Raw genomic sequence first — 17,407 nt, forward strand, 5'->3', positions numbered from 1 at the left:
TATATATATATATATAATATGTAATAGATTGATTAAATTTATAAAGAATAATTAACTCAGATCTTTCTCCAGAGTGCATCTCAAAATTTAAACTTTAGTTAAAATTATAGTTAAAATTTAAAGTTTTCATTAGTTAAAAAAAATATATATATATATATATATATATATGCTATATATATATATATAGTGATAGCATATATATATGCTGCTCTGCTCTTTCTTTCTTTCTCTTAACAACCAACCATGTATAGCAACATATATATATGCTCTCTTTCTCTTTATATATATATATATATATATATATATATATATATATGAGGTAGTAGATTGATTAAATTTACAAGAAAGCAACTCCAGAAAAGATCCAGAGTGGTTCTCAAAATTTAAAACTTTTTTACAGCCGGTTTTTAATAGGTATCTTTAGTTATTTTATATTTTATACTTATGTAAAAAACGGTAAGGAGAAAATATGTCTCTTTTATCGAGATCTACCAGCCCTGCAAATATTTGCACATATTTGCACGTTATTAAGACTCACCCTGTAAGGCGCTCTCGTTTTAGAACAACTTTTTTATTTAGATTTTATATAGATAATATATTTACCATGTTTTGTTTGGTTTGAAAAACTGGAATTTTTTTTTCTTAGTCTAGACACAGATTGAGAATATAATCTGTGGTTTAGAATTAATTTACGTTTTATCTGGTTTAGCAGTTCAATATATTTAGGGTTTCCATACGTCCGGATTTACCCGGACTTGTCCGAATTTTAAAGTATCCGGGGCGGTCATCCGGTCCGGATTTGGAAAAGCGTCCGGGAAACCTGACCACAACTTGCCACAACCTTGGCTATACTTTGGCGCTCAAATTTTTCGGTTTTGGTGCACTTCTGGAAAGTGAATGTGTTTTTGGTTTATATTTTGTTGAGTCCGAGGCTACTATTTGCGTCCTATAAAAGTTCATAAATAAATTTATACTTTCTTTTTTGCTACGTCCGGATTTCATGGGGATCGTGCATTTCTCCGGAATTTCCAAAAGCCTTTATGGAAACCCTAAATATATTATATAGTTCTAAAAGTATATCAAGTTGTTTTACAAAAATTTAACATAATAAATATATTTTAAATTTGTTCTCGGTTTGAAACATTATTTAAATGAAAAAAATGTGCATTTTATGTTAACTTTGGAAGACTTATTTCATTTGAAGAAATTTTACCAGATGATTTGGCAACGCTGAGAACAGTGGAAACAACCGTCTTATTTTCGGTTTCCGTATTTTAGATTTCAGGGAAGTACACAGCTTAAATAGTTTAGGTGGAGTATAAAAACAAATCTTCTGTTTTATATTACTCATTTATTTATATAATTTCTTGAGTAATAATAATCTATATAAACATGTTAATCCCGAGGGCGAGTTTATATTTATTTCTGTTTTATTTTATTAAATTTGTGTTTACTTATGCTGATGATTCAGATGCTAGCTTAAGGTAAGTTTTGTTTTGACTACTTAAAGTAATTCTCAGTTTTATGTGATATATTATTAAATTTCTGTAGCATTCAATTAATTCGACAAAAGTCTCCTCTTGAGCAACATATTAATTCAGCTAAAAAATTAAGGAACCATGGATTTAATGTTGACTGGATTTTCAAGAAACCAAGTAATAGAACAAATGATTCTGTTGCTTTATACAGATATCATGATGTAAGTTCAATGATTCTAGTATAAATTATTCTAACCATCTGCTATTAAACTTTATTAAAACGAAATTATATAGCTAGGTATAGTGTTAAAATCAAATAGCTGAGAGAATAGGTAAAATATGGTTCACACTGCATTCTGATTCTATATTTTTTCAGACAAATAACAGAAGGTAATAAAACTTTTTTTAAAATTGTTCACATATATTTTGAAGATTCCTGAAAAATAGTACCATAATTTATAATTAAATATTTGTAAATTACATTTAATTTTATATCTGTGTGTGTACAGCAAAAACTGATAAGATATCGACTGACATATTTTTTTCTGGATGGATACTTTTATTGATACAACTTGTTACAACTAGGAAATGACATTTTGCATGTACCTATATATGTGTTCTTATCATCCATGAGTGGAAGATAAAAAAAGTTATTTATAGATTTCTAAAATGTATATGATTTAGGCAGGATTTAGGAGTTTAAAGTTTATTTTTATGAAAATACAAGTAACTATTTTTTTAGTATCTCATTATTTTAGCCCCAGATGTAGTTATACAGGGTGAGTTTTAAATAAGTGCAAATATTTTCAGGGCTGGTAAATCTCGATAAAAGAAACATTCTCTTTACCGTTTTTCAAATAAGTCTAAAATCACCGAGATATAACAAAGTTATTTTACTTCGAAAATTTCCGAAAAAATATATTTTTTTTCTTAAATTTTGAGAACCACTGGATCTTTTCTGGCTTTTCTTTCTTGTAAATTTAATCTATTACCTATGTCGCCATATTATCAATAAATTATGGTTTTTAACTAGAAACTAAAAAAAAATTTCACAAAATTTTTTCGCGCAAAAAACCTCATAATCGTGTTTCTGGGGTTGAAATATACTACCTCTAAAAATATTTGCACCTATTTAAGACTCAATCACACTAAATATACTTATTCCCAATATACATAATATTACTTACACCCAAATGCAAATAAATTTTTAATATTACCATGTTTTACCCAAAACTATTACTAGCTATTATAGATTAATAAACAATTAAAAGTTTATAGAATGGAATGAAATACCGTACGATCGAAAAAAAACGGCGTCCAGTTGGCTTGGAAATGACGCGCGATCGAAGACATTTCCCATATAATTTTACATATAAAAAGACAGCGATCTTCATTTCATAGCCATCACTGACGCCGTTATTTTGTTCGATAATATTGTATACCTAAAGGAAATAATACATTTTAGAACGAATTTTATGCCAAAATTATCGTCGGCCATCCTGGACAGTCAATGAACGTTGCTTTTGACACTGCTTGGACATTAAGTTGGCTTATTTCGGATCAGTGTCCCTGGACAAGTATAGGATGTTGTAAGTTAAATTAATATAAAAAGATCGTAAACATACGAAGAATTCGATCTGCGGTTAAAAATTTGTTAAACTGAATAATTAACAAAACCAGTTTTATAACCTGCACTGTCTGCATTTATATCCAGGGCTGGTAAAAAATTATAAATTGTAATTCTATACTTAACACCTTATACAATAATTATTGCTATATAAATTCAAAAAATCCTATAAGATATTTTATTCATTAACTGTACAGTAGACATTTGATAGTGTGAATAATAAAACACACACAGAACCTTGAACTAGGTCTGATGAAGTACCGTATGATCGAAAAAAAACGGCGTCCAGTTGGCTTGGAAATGACGATCGATGACATTTCCCCTATAATTTTACATATAAAATGACAGCGATCTTCATTTCATAGACATCGTTGACGCCGTTTTTATTCGATCATACGGTATAATGTATATGTAATGTGTAATGTATGTATTTACAAATAAAATTAACATGTTAAATGTGTAAAACATTTTAGAAACAAGAGCAAAGAAAAAAGTAATGTGTAAGTATTGTATTTCTGAATATAATAAAATGAAGTAAAATTTCCACAACTGCAGATTTTATATTTTCTATGTATGTACAGGGTGGGCCAAATTGGACGCTTTTAAAGGGAGACGCCCTTTTCCCTAGGATATACATGAGAACTAATATCGGTGTCTAGAGCTCAATTTTTGTCAAAAACTTGATGGTGAAAACCGCATATCTATATCTGTTACCGTTTCGAGTTACGGGGTGTTTTTCAAAAATATGCATTTTTTACAAATAGCTGTAACTTTTTTGCTATGGGAAATTTTGTATTCTAATGAAAACATTTCCAAAGCACCTTTTTACGTAGAATTTAATGGTATAAGTATAATTTTTTTAAACTTAATAATAACTACTAAGTATTTCTAATTCTTGTCTAGATTATACGGGCAATTTAAAAATAAGATCCTTTATTCTTCCGCAAATATATCCATAGGACTAGATCCATAGGCACTTGTGCTGCCTCGACGGCCAACGGCTGGGATCTTGGTTAGGTATTCAATTACTCTTGAAATTGGCTGCAAAAATTTGCTGATAACTTCCGCGTTCCGAAGCGGTGCCTCGTCTTGCTGGAAAATATGTTTTCGAGTTCCATTAGGGACATATCATCAATAAGGGATTCAAAGCCTACTAGTTTAGGCGGCAATTAAAAATTCTGTATTTTGAAGGGGATTTTACCAAAATATCAAGTGCGCTATATTTTTGAAAAGGTAATTTTAAGTTCTTTTCAGTTAATTAAAAATATATAGGGTGTCCAAACCAAACCAAATAAAAAAAAATTTCTGTTGATAACTCTTAAATTATTAATTTAAAAAGAAATATACTGAAACCATTAAATTCTACGTAAAAAGGTGCTTTGGAAATGTTTTCATAGAAATATTCTCCATAGCAAAAAAGTCAAAGCGATTTGTTAAAAATGGACATTTTTAAAAAACACCCCGTAACTCCGAAACGGTAACAGATATTGATGTGCGGTTTTCACCATGTATCTGATGAAAATTGAGCTACAGACACCGATATTAGTTTTCATCTATCTCCTATAGAAAAAGGTGTTTCCCTTTAAAAGCGTCCAATTTGACCCACCCTGTACATATATGGAAAATATAAAATCTGCAGTTACAACACTATATGACTATAGTGTTGTAAAATGCCTGAGAATTTATTTTTGGAGAACGCAAAGACAATAGTCTGGAAAATCAGTCAGATGCTTTTTCAAATTTTATACTATGGTATTTTGTGAATTTTCTCGTTTTTTTTTCAAAAAGAAGACAAAACCAAACAAAACTGAGAACAAATAGTTAACCAGAACACGATATACTTCTTTCAGGGCATATTTTATACAACGCTTGGTGCATTTCAATTCATTTTAAAAATTCCGACCGCAGTACCCGATACGGCAGAATCCTACCCGTGTATTTTTATATACCCGTTGTTTACAATGTTCTCCGATGGTGGCAGCATCGGCGTACAATGCACCAAGCCTATTGCGTTGAGTAAGTTAAGACTACATACTGCAGTTTGCAAACTGAAGCGGCATATCAGCAGCTAAATCTATACATTAACAGATATGACAGTATACTGGGGAATCCTCAAACTCATAATTTCAACGATCGTAATTTTCTCGGTGTTTATTAATTAATATATCGTCATTGAAACGTGATAACCTGCTAACTCCATTTTTTACGTTAATATGTTTTTTATACCATTAGAAAGAGAAAAAAATACTCTATAAGTAGGGAACGCAAATACATTTTTCCCATTAAAGAAAATTTGCTATTTTAACTCAATAATATCTGCTAACTCCCAGTGATCTGAAATAGCCACCGAATTGCTGCTATCTCCGTAATTTCCGTTACGATCACGCTAAAGCAAACACACGCAATCTTAATTCGTATGTTTCTTTAGTACAGTACGTCGATCCAGGGTCGCACTATGCCAAAGGGGTCCGGGTGGCAATGTAAGGAGAGGCCAGTGTCGATTTTTTGCGTATTTTTTCGCCTTACGTTTTGGTCAATTTTTTCCTATTATATACAGGGTGAGTCTTAAATAATAAGTGCAAATATTTTTAGGGGTAGAATATATTTCGACCCAAGAAACACGATTATGAGGTTTTTTGTGCGATTTTTTTTTTGAAAATTTGGAATTTTAAAAAAAAAATTGGAAATTTTTTTAATTTTTAGTTTAAAAACATACTTTGTCTGTAATATGGCAACATAGGTATAAGATTAAATTTACAAGAAAGAAAATTCTCAAAATTATAGCAAAAAATTTGAAATTTTAAAAGTGAAATAACTCGGTTGTTTTGGATTTATTTGAAAAAACGGTAAAGAGAAAATATTATGTTTCTTTTATGGAGATTTACCAGCCCTGATAATATTTGCACTTGTTTAAGGCTAACCCTGTATAGAAATCAGGGAACTATCCTAAGGTAAACCAATGCAATGCAAATGCCATAATGGAATGCAAAAGCAAATATTGTTAAAAATAAATAATGAACTATAAAGGAGGCTCGCGAAGGCTGGGCCTCCCTAATAGTTATATATATAATATGATCAGTTCGATCCTGCGTCAATCCGTTCTGTAAATACGGGGTATCCGTAAAGGGTAAGGGGAAAAACGAAATTCTCTATATACGAGCAATTCATTGGCGTGCTATAAATAGTTTAAATAACCATTACTTACTTGTACAAGAATTTCCATAATACCTAATCAGTTTTATTTTTTTCAACGTTAGGGAGTCGTTCTCGTTTCTACGTATATATGCAAGTTTGTGGTAATACGGTGGTAATACATGCTAATACCACGGCACATAATACATAAGGGGACGCTCTAGCCGAATGATCACCCTATACCTAATATCTTGTTGCAATATTTACTAAAAACTGCATAACTTAGCATTTAAAGAAGCTGAGAATTTATTTTTAATGAAAATATTAGTTAGATACTTATATACACATTATTTAAAATGCATTAAAAAATTTATTTGTTTTTGGACTTGTATGTTTTGCTTCTAGACCGACGATATTATAAATATATGGTTATGAATATCATATTTTTTAAATTTTATTGATTATTTCTAAATCTGTTTGGGTAATATTCAATTCCATTTTAAAAATTTCAAACAATAAAGGTTGCTATCTCCAGAAGTATATTTTTATTTCTTATTTCTGCAAGACGAATATCTGCGAGTTTTATTGTTCCCCAGCGAATACAATTCTTATCTCTTTATCATATTAAAGCGTGAAAATACTTCCTACTTCCATTTTTTATACCGTTTTTTTGCTCTCCTGTAAAATTAGGAATAATGGAGTTAGCTTAATACTAAATATCCATATAACTGTGTTAGAGAGAAAACAGTTTTTGTAAATGGCGTATGTCAGTTTAGACTCAAAAATAAGGGAATCACTTTAAAAAAAGTTTATAGGGAGTCGTTCTCGTTTCTACGTATATATGCAAGTTTGTGTAATACATGCTAATACCACGGCACATAATACATAAGGGGACGCTCTAGCCGAATGATCACCCTATACCTAATATCTTGTTGCAATATTTACTAAAAACTGCATAACTTAGCATTTAAAGAAGCTGAGAATTTATTTTTAATGAAAATATTAGTTAGATACTTATATACACATTATTTAAAATGTTTGGTAGCTCATGTCCTTACAATGAAATGTCTACTGTATTAGAAGTAATAATTTCCAATTTTAATGATTTAATCCAACCATTTTAGTGTACCATAACAAATATGATCATAGCAAATCTTCGGGGTACAAAAAAGACGGCACGCCCATTAATATTCCCGAAGGTAGTTACAATCTAAGTGGATTTTTGTCGTACGACAATTTTTATGTAAGTACCCTATGCAAATTATCTGTTTAAATTTACTTCAAATTTTTAATAAATTATGATTAGTTTTGAAAAATTTCCAGGATGTATTTTAAGAGAAACATTGCTTTTTTATAGATAGGACATTCAAACGTCACAAGTCAACTATTTGCCGAAATAACTAATGTACCTAAATCGTACATCTTCAGTAAAATTGATGGCGTTCTTGGTTTAGGTCTTCAAACGGAGTCGGATGCCTACGTTCCAATTTTTTATAATCTTTTGAAGCAAGGAAAAATTAAAGATCCTTTATTCTCCATATATCTAAACAGGTATAAACAAAAAATCAAATAGTCTAAAAGCTGACGACATATTTAGAGAACATTTTTTTTCAAACGTCACAAAAGTATTAGTTTTTGTGACCCGATTGACAATATAAAAAAGTCATTTAACACCTAGGCATAAAAGTAATGCACTTTTACACCTAAGCATAAAAGTACGGAAATATATTATTAAACTGATATAAAGTGTCAAATTCAACGAGCCGTAACCATCGTTTCTCAATATAAATTACATACAAGGTATGACTTAAATCTTTTATGTTATTTGGAACGTTTGAAATTGTTTAAAAAATTATTTGTGGCGTTTGAAAAAAAATAGGATGTTCTATTCTGAGTAAAAATGACTTATTGTGCCTCGGCTGCATGTCACAAGTCAAACTCCTAATAAAACAATATACTATTATGCAAGTTGAAATGACAAACAAATTATAGTTTATTAACTGATGAACCCAGAACCCTGGCAGTCTGGCAGGGGGGTTGTGGTTATTTTGCTACTGCGCAACCTATGACATTTGCAAAAAAATAAATCCAAAAAATATCCTTTAGGCAACTTGAAATTTGTTTATTATTACTTATATTTAATAATTACACCTGGAAAATATACAGTACGTTTGCTGGATCTGTGTCTATGAAAGTAATGCGGACATATTTTATATGTCGACTTGACGAGTACGTCACCGCAAATCGCCCCGCCCACTCATTTTATTGGCTATACTTGAAAATTTGTCGAATTTTTATTGATGGGACGTATCGTCTAATTTTTTACGAAGAAATCGAGAGAATATCGTTTCCCCTCTCACGGATACTCCGTAGCTATAGAACGGACAGACGTACTGTACTTTAGGCATTATAAATTTTTTATGGCGTGTTTATTAGATAATATTAAAAAAATATGGGTTAATCGTCAGACGAATTCAACGGTTGTTAATACTTGCCTGGCGCGAATAAAGATTTTATATAAGACAAATATATTTGTGATGGTGGGGTCACACTCTAAAACCGAAAAAAAAAATCTGGCATACTTATTTCTAGGTTAAATAGATGCTAAAATTTAAGAATAAACAAATTTCAAGTTGCCTAAAGGATATTTTTTGGATTTATTTTTTTGTAAATGCCAAAGGTTGCGCAGTCGCGAAATAACCGCAACTCCTCTGCCCGACTTAGGATTCTGGGTATTTTTTGTTACTCTAACTTACCTAAAATATGTCGCCAACTCTCTGACTAAAAGTTTTTAAGCGCTCCTTAAATTTAGAAATGTGATTCTTTATAGAGATGCGCAGTCAGAACATGGAGGAAATATCATTTTGGGCTTTATTGAATACAGACATGTCCATTCCAAGAAGGACGCTAATAATCACACTATTTATGATCCTATTAAGTATTTGCCTTTGAAAGCGGGAGCGTATTGGCAGTTTGATTTAGATGGGTAAGTTTAAAATAGTTTTATTTATTTATAAGCCTCTTGATAACTATATTTTTAGTGTTTATTTTAATGGAGATAAAGATAACACCTTCTTTTTTTGCAATGAAAGTTGTACTGCTATTTCTGATACTAGCGGTACAAGTATTTATGGTCCAAAAGATCAAGTTGACAAAATTCACGTTGCTATTAAGGCACGTCAGACATGGATTGGAAAATATACTGTAAGTAAAATTGTTGTAATATACTGGGGGTTTCAGGAATAAGTGCAAGGATGGTAGCTCCGGTAGCTTTTATCACTTTACCTAAAACTGCAAGATTACACTTATCAACACTACATTTAACTGCGATTCTTGACCGCACTACACCTGAATACCCACGTGTATATGGCACAAAATACAATTCATATGCCATCTGAATTACTTAGGATTATTTTTTAAGAATTTAAACTCCTCGGTTTTTCTATCTCACACTTGTTTTTATGAAAAGTCCTTGATATTTCTATTTGAATATTAAAAGTATTTTTACAGGTTTAGCTTATATTTGCCTATTTTTGAGTTTTGTTAGAGGTTTACTGTTTTGAGTAAACTCTCAAATAGATTGGACAACCATAATTTAAAATTCAGCTCATCAGCTGATGTATTTATGTAGGTCAAACGTTTACTATTTACATATCGCGGGTGATCTGGCAAATGCTCCTATGAATTTTTTTCAAAATTGAGATTATTTTAGCATAACGTTCTATGAGTCATTATGCACGTATTGACAAAAGGTAATATCTGAAAATAAAAAAAAATTACGGCACAATTTAAAAAAAGAAAACCTTTCTGAAACCAGCTGTTATTCTGGTCACACAAACGTACTTATTTTGATTAAAAAACAAAAGCTCCTATCTATAATCAGGTGATATTAAGAAGCAATTTCTCCTATCTTCATAACTTTGCGTTAAAAACCAGCTAGTCGTGACACGCTTCTTGTGCTTGCTGGATTTTTTAGTTCTATTTTGAACTAAAATTAAGGTGATTTACTATATATTTACTATATATACTATAAAACTATGAAAGCAAATTATCCTATCTTACTTTTACCACAAGCAAAACGTCTTATCCTTTATAATCCTAAAATACAAATAATCCTATGTGCCATTTTATCAAAAGCAAAAAATCCTATCTGATTTAATAAACAAGTTTACAGTTTAATTGCTTCCAAATAAATAGTATTTAATAGAAAACATATTATAATGTATTTTCAATAGCCCAGCCTTCTAAGCCGTTCCGTTTTTGAAAATACCGTTTTTATTGCCTCCTGTAAGGTTATTGTTTCAGTAGATAGGAACATTTGCCAGATCACCCGCGATATGTAATAGAGGGCGCTGATTCAAAAAATCATGTCATCGGTCTCTTCTATGGGACTCTTCTCGGAATATTCATATCATGAGTTAATACGCCATAATAAAATGTTTAATGCATTTATGTAGAATTGTTTGATTTGTAAAAATTTAAAAAAATTCTGTGTGCACTATGTGCGCATATTTGAACTGAAACTTTTTCTTACTTCCGTCTGCCTGTCTGTCAGTCTGAGAACTCCATTTTGGTACCTCTCTATCCACGTGCCGAGTTTGGTTCCATTCGACCCATAGGTAATTAAGAAAAATCCTGATGACTTAATCTATTTAGAGGCATCGCGTCTATGGCGTCATCCTGTAGCCCGTCCCCAATTATGCCGAAATCGATCCACATTTTTCTTCAGTATCAAATCCTTAGTCCCACCCTGATGAAGAACATCCTATCCAACTTTGCAGGGTGGGACCCTGTGCACCGTCGCTCACATAGCCTGCCCACCAAATTTGGTCGCGATCGGACGATATCAAGTTTTGACATTTCATACGGCAAAACTAACTGTCACAGTGACACGTGACGTACACAGTAAAGTCGGCCTTGGTCCAATCTATCGACATACCAAATTTAATTTAAATCAGACGATTTTTTGGTTTGATTCATTGATGATGGGGTTTCGTCAAATTATTCCCGTATTATTTAAATATTATTAAAAGAAAAAAAGACATACATTCCGAGTTACAGCTCCCTAGCTCATATAGGGCCCGAGTTACGACGTTCCAAAACCCGTTAAATCGGACGATTTTTCCGCTATTGATAAAGGGGCTTCATAGTGCACGAAACGTCATCAAAATATTATGAAAAGGTGGGACTCTTCGATCCTCATCTACATTCTTAGTTTCAGCCCCCTAGCTCACATAGGGCCCGAGTTACGACGCTCCAAGATCAAAAAGTCAACGTTACCACTTTTCCTCTCGTGTCTCATGTATTACGGCCGTCCCGGCAGTGTGACGGCCTTCAATTTTTACTCCCATCACGCGTAAAGAAGTTTCACTTCAATAATATTCTGCTAAAAGTTATAATATGTGATGTTCAGTTTAATACCGTATGATCGAAAAAAAAACGGGGTCCAGTTGGCCAGGGAATGACGATCAATGACATTTCTCATATAAATTTACATATAAAATGACAGCGATCTTCATTTCATAGCCATCGCTGACGCCGTTTTTTTTATCATACCGTACATATGTGGTGGGCACGTGTTTGCGTAACAGCGCTTTCAGATGGAGCGGACCGTCCGCGCGGATGTTTTTTTCAAGATAGCTCATCCGGACGGATCATACGCGACTATATTGCGATATTGCTCCAAGTCGCGGACGGTCAAAGGAAAGGAAGTCGCGGAAAGCCCTGTTATCATTCTTTACAGCGCTTTCAGATAGAGCGGAGCGTCCGCGACGGACCGTCCGCGACTTAGAGCAAGTACCATGAGTTTATGTGAACAGTTTCACATGGGTCGCGTATGCTCCGTGTAAAGATGTAAACTTATAAACATATAGAATGTGGATAGCGTAGGAGGTGGCAACATTGCATTCTCTCCAAGCACCATAAACAAATTTCGGAAGCTGAACAAGCAGCACTCAAAAGTTTTTCAATATTTTTCGGAAAATGTCAAGAAAATATAAAATTTCCAACATTTTTTTTCGCAAAATATACAAAATGCATGCCCGTATGCAAAATAAACCTCAAGTGTTTCTAGGGTCGAACTATACTAGCAGTTAAAATACTTCCACTTATTTTGAATTTAGCTCGGCGATTGTAACTGTACGCGTCGACCGGTTGTTTTTCTCTGTCCTCCTCAGGCTTCGGGCATCGGCTTATATATGAGAGAAACAGACAATCCAGATTTGTCTCGAAAATTTCTAGCCGCGTTCTTCGTCTCACCGCAGCTTCTATTCGTTTTCGAACGTTGCCGGGCGTATGAGTCATAGCCGAGTGGCCAGGCCTAAGGCCGAGTTCACACGGGTCCGCAACAATATTTTATGGTTATATGTGGGGAGGCAATGTGCACAATTTAAAATTATTTTGAAATATACAGGGTGTTTCAGAACTAAGATCCATACCAAAGTTATATTTTATCACGGAACACCCGGTATTTTATATCATTTTTAGATTCTTGGGCTCAAGAAAAGGCATTTATTATAAGGGTTAAATATGTTTAAAATCTTTGGTTTTTGAGATATTTAAAGATATTTAAATATGCATGCTACAATAGAATAGATTATTAACACCCTGTACACAGTACTTTTTAGAATTAATTCTTGCTAGGTAGGGAAATATACTTTACTGAAAAATGTTATTGCTTCCTTAAATTTATACAGGGGTACCAAAAATTGCTGATCTATTTTAAGGATTTATTTTATATAAAAACTTTGTTATTTCAAATGCAACACTTAGCATATTAGGATTTCCTATACCTATCTAACTCAGATTTTGAATAAAAAGCGATTTTTAAATAAAATGGCAATCGAGATGCCTGGTGACGCCTGTCGCCATGGCAATTTTCTAGTGACGGTTAGTAACTATTTTCAAAATCGACATTAGTTTATGGACATTATTATTTATAATTTATAACAGTTTACTTAAATTTACCTACAATAGTTTAATAAGTATTCATTATTTTATCAAGAAAAATGAAGAATGTCCTATTTCGCAGAGTTGGTATGTGTGGTTTATAAAAAGCCTATGAGGCAGAAACTTGTGGTTAGGAGAAAATGAATTTATAAAAAACTAATATATCTACAAGTCATCGTAAAATAAATCAAAGAACTACGTCTTCGTTTTTCTTCATAGAATAATAAATATTATTTATTAAACGATTGTAGGTAAATTACATAAAAATAAACTGGTATAAATTTAAATAAGTTCATAAACTAATTTCGATTTTTTAAATAGCTACTAACTGTCACTAGAAATTTGCCATGACGACACTCTTGGTTGCCATTTTATTGAAAAATTGCTTTTTATTCAAAATCTGAGCTAGATAGGTATAGGAAACTGTAATATAGTTTGAAAGAGCATTGGAATCTGCTTCGATTTATTTAAAAAAATACAGGGTGTTGTATTTGAAATAACAAAGTTTCTATGTGAAGTAAATATTTAAAATAGACCAGCAATTGTTGATACCCCTGTATACATTAAATGAAGCAATCAAATTTTTTAGTGAAGCTAATTTTTTCGGCTTAAAAGTCAGCACAAGAATTAATTCTGAAAAGCAATGTACAGGGTGTTGACAATCTTTTTTATTATAGCATGCATATTTAAATATCTAGCTTTTAAACATACTTAACCCTTACAATAAATGCCTTATTTTATGCCCTAGAATTCAAAAATGAAATAAAATACCGTGTGTGTATGTGTGTGTGTGTGTGTGTGTGTGTGTGATCCAAAAGAAAAAATATAACTTTGGTATGGATCTTAGTTCTGACACACCCTGTACATTTCAAAGTAATTTTAAATTATGCACATTTTTTTCCCACATATACCCATGAAATATTTTGTTTCTACATCTTTCCGTTTTCGTATAGTCAACCGAGGCGAATGAGGTGCGCCACCCTGTATACAGGGTCTCAAAAAAAATAGTGTATCTAACTTTGGTGGTATACATAGTTATGAAGTCGATCGGCCAACTATTTGATTGCATGTGAGCGCGGCTCCATAAGGATATACATATATTGGTTACAAATATGCAACTGAATAGTCGGCCGATTAAAAATTGCCTGTCAGCGCATAGCCTAAGGTAATCAAATATTGGTCCTATCGGCTCCATAAGAATATATTGTTTTCACTTTTGCAACTAAATACTCGGTCGACTAGAAATTACATGTCAGTGCGTACCCTAATTATTCTAAAAAAACTCATAAGAGAAAGGCAGAAAAATGAATGTGTCATTTACAATATAATAATTATTTTTATTCATATATGCGATAATTGTTTTGAGTAGGGTATTTTTAACTTGTTTTAGGTTGCGTGCGAGACAATTAACAAATTACCCGATATGGCCTTTGTTCTTGGAGGACAAAATTTTACGCTCAAAGGACGTGATTATACCATAAAGGTAAATATAACGCGATTTCCTGTTGATGGTAGGTTTTATGGAGAACAAAACAGTTAATGGATTATTCAATCTATTTTCTCAACATTGCGGTGTTGTATTTTCATATATCTAAAAATAATGGAATATTAAATTTTTGAAATCTTCAATATTTAACTTTGTAGCAATACTAATTTTTTTTATATTTTGACAGATGACATGGCACTCTTTCACTTTCTGCGTATCCGCTTTTATTCCATCAGACACGAATAATATGTGGGTGTTAGGAGGTGCTTTCCTCTCTGAATATTATTCTATTTACGATATTGGAAATAAACAAATTGGATTTGTTAAAGCAGCTTAAAATACAGAACAATATACATTTACATATTACCTCGTGATTTAAAAGTTAGTAGATTTAATGCTTTTATGTTTAGTGCTTTAAAATGTGCCATTATTGCATATTGACTTTTACACTTAATAAAGTTTTAATGTTTTTGAAATTTTTATTTTATTTCTACTTCCCGATTTTTCTTATCTGCCTTCCCCGTTGTCACACCTTGTATATCTAAATATCATAAAACTTAAATTTTCCTTTTCAACGATATAGTTTTATTTCAGAATTTTGAAATTAACTAATTCATAACAACGACGGCGCGGCGCGGCCGCGGCGGCGTCAAACTGTCCACTGAAACTGAAATGTACAGGGTCAGTTGGAGAAGTGACTTTGAATTGCTTGTGCTGTAGTTTTAAATGCACGCACTGCTCCTATCAATTGTCATCTATTATACAGACAAAGGAAGAATCAATACAGTGAGTTTCTGAGAATGAGCGTGCATCATAGAAGGCTAAAAGCGCTTGCATACACACCGGCAAAATCGGAGTCCATGTCGGACTTTGCACACGTTACGATAGTTGTATTTATTTCTATTGTATTTTTCGATCCCCGACTATTTTACCGAATCGGAGTATATGTGAAGGAGCTAATTTATTTATATTGCAATCGATCATCCGGTGATTTTGCCGGTGTGTGTGAAAGCGCTCTTAGGCATAGAAAAATAGGTTGGCTTGGGCTAAGGTGGAATTACCGAATTTATTTCGGTGGTGCCGCCCAAGGTGGGTCTGTTGGCCAACAAAGCCACGGCCACAGTTTTTTGGGATGCACACGATGTCATTCACATCAATTACCTTGAAAAGGGTAAACTTCATAAAAAAAATTAATTCAGAACTTTTTTGGACGACTACCGTATATAGGGTGTTTCACGGCACGTTAGACGTTTATGGAAAACCGATGATTTTTTTTTTCTTTTTTTTTGAAAATTCGTACTAAAAGTGGTAGCATCTTTCTCATCTATCATTTTAAATGGAACACCCGGTATATTATTACATTTTTATAAACTACTTTCATAATCTCATAATTTTTCTATTATACCAACCTATACCTATCTGTAATAGTGTATAAGATAAAAAAAAATGGTGTAAAATTGACAAAAATATGATCGTGAATAAACATTGGTAAAATCATGAATTAAATAAACATTTTTAAAGTTGAAATTTGGGTTATATGCTAAAGAAAGTCGATATATTCGATCTGTCTAAAGTCTAAAAAAACCAGTTGGATATTACACAGATAGAGCAAAAATATTATTTATTTCCGATTGTTATAAAATTACTCAAATCTTTGTTATTTTAAATTCAGCCCTATTAATGTTATTCAAAAAATCAAAAAAATAATAAAATTGCTTTTCAACGATAAATTATGTTCCTATACCTAAACCTTCCGGTTTCTTAAGTAGAGCTATCTAAAAATTAATAGTAATTCTGTTATAGTTTCATTTCAAGAATTTCGATATGACAATTTTAGAAATTTAGCACGTAAACTCTAATTGTTACTTACAAAGTTTGAATATTTGTCATGGCAACGAATTTCTTTAAACGAAACAATTATAATAGAATTATTATCTTTTAAATGGCTTTACTGATTTTTACATTATCATTGAAAAGCAGTTTTATTTGGGTTTTGATTTTTAAATAATATTCCTAGGGTTGAATTTAAAATAACAAAGATTTGAGTAATTTTATAACAAACGGAAATAATTGTTTCTGGCCCTGTTTGATATCCGATCGCCTTAACCTATAAACCAAATTTCAGCTTTCAATATGCCGAATTTATGATTTAACCAATGCTTATTCAATATCATGTTTTTGTCAGTTTTACACATTTTATTTAGTATAATATAAAAATTATGAGATATCAAAGTAGTTTTAAAAATGTAATAATATACCGGGTGTTCCATTTAAAATAACAAAAATGTTACTACTTTTAGTATGAAGCGGCAACACTGTAATGCTGAAAATAATTTCGACAGATGTAGCAGGTGCCTTTATGTAAAAATCCAAATTTTCAAAAAAATCCTATCATCGGTTCTCCATAAAAGTCTAACGTGCCATGGCCGTGAATCGGTTTTTAGTGCCAAAATTTAACCCTTTCGATTGGCCGCCCTCGCTTTAAGCCCCTGGATCGCGCTGGCAGACATGACTATTTCATAATGGCTACACAGAAAGATACTTCAAAAGAAAAATTAGCCATGTAACGATAAGGTTTTTAATGTAGTGTGTGACTATTATATAAACTACTTTTACAGGAAATTTGACATATTTAATTCCTCGGATTTTTGTAAAGCTATTTTCTAAATTCGAGTAAAAAATAGGATGAAACTTCATATTTGTATATTGACATGTAAAGAATGTTTAATCAAAAGA

At 32.0% G+C, this 17,407-nt stretch overlaps 1 protein-coding gene across 1 annotated transcript; it reads left to right on the forward strand.

Moving 5' to 3' along the window:
* The first annotated feature begins 1,208 nt into the window (after positions 1 to 1,208).
* On the forward strand, positions 1,209 to 15,147 carry LOC115890262 (lysosomal aspartic protease-like). Its single transcript, XM_030910446.1, has 9 exons — positions 1,209 to 1,484; positions 1,552 to 1,699; positions 2,944 to 3,067; positions 7,362 to 7,480; positions 7,595 to 7,788; positions 9,068 to 9,223; positions 9,279 to 9,441; positions 14,576 to 14,668; positions 14,859 to 15,147. The coding sequence occupies exons 1-9, from the start codon at positions 1,393 to 1,395 to the stop codon at positions 15,006 to 15,008; spliced, it is 1,239 nt and encodes a 412-aa protein (XP_030766306.1). The 5' UTR covers positions 1,209 to 1,392; the 3' UTR covers positions 15,009 to 15,147.
* The last annotated feature ends 2,260 nt before the right edge of the window (positions 15,148 to 17,407 follow it).

This window comes from Sitophilus oryzae, unplaced genomic scaffold, assembly GCF_002938485.1.
Source record: "Sitophilus oryzae breed Bouriz unplaced genomic scaffold, Soryzae_2.0 scaffold_860_pilon_pilon, whole genome shotgun sequence".
In the NCBI taxonomy this organism is placed as follows: Eukaryota; Metazoa; Arthropoda; class Insecta; order Coleoptera; family Curculionidae; genus Sitophilus; species Sitophilus oryzae.

What these genes read in the sequence shown, in the direction of transcription:
- LOC115890262 (XM_030910446.1), top strand. Translation starts at nt 1,393, where the DNA reads ATGTTAATCCCGAGGGCGAGTTTATATTTATTTCTGTTTTATTTTATT. An exon ending in CTTTATACAGATATCATGAT is followed by an intron (nt 1,700 to 2,943) that starts GTAAGTTCAATG and finishes AATACATTTTAG; the next exon opens with AACGAATTTTATGCCAAAAT. An exon ending in TGTCGTACGACAATTTTTAT is followed by an intron (nt 7,481 to 7,594) that starts GTAAGTACCCTA and finishes GCTTTTTTATAG; the next exon opens with ATAGGACATTCAAACGTCAC.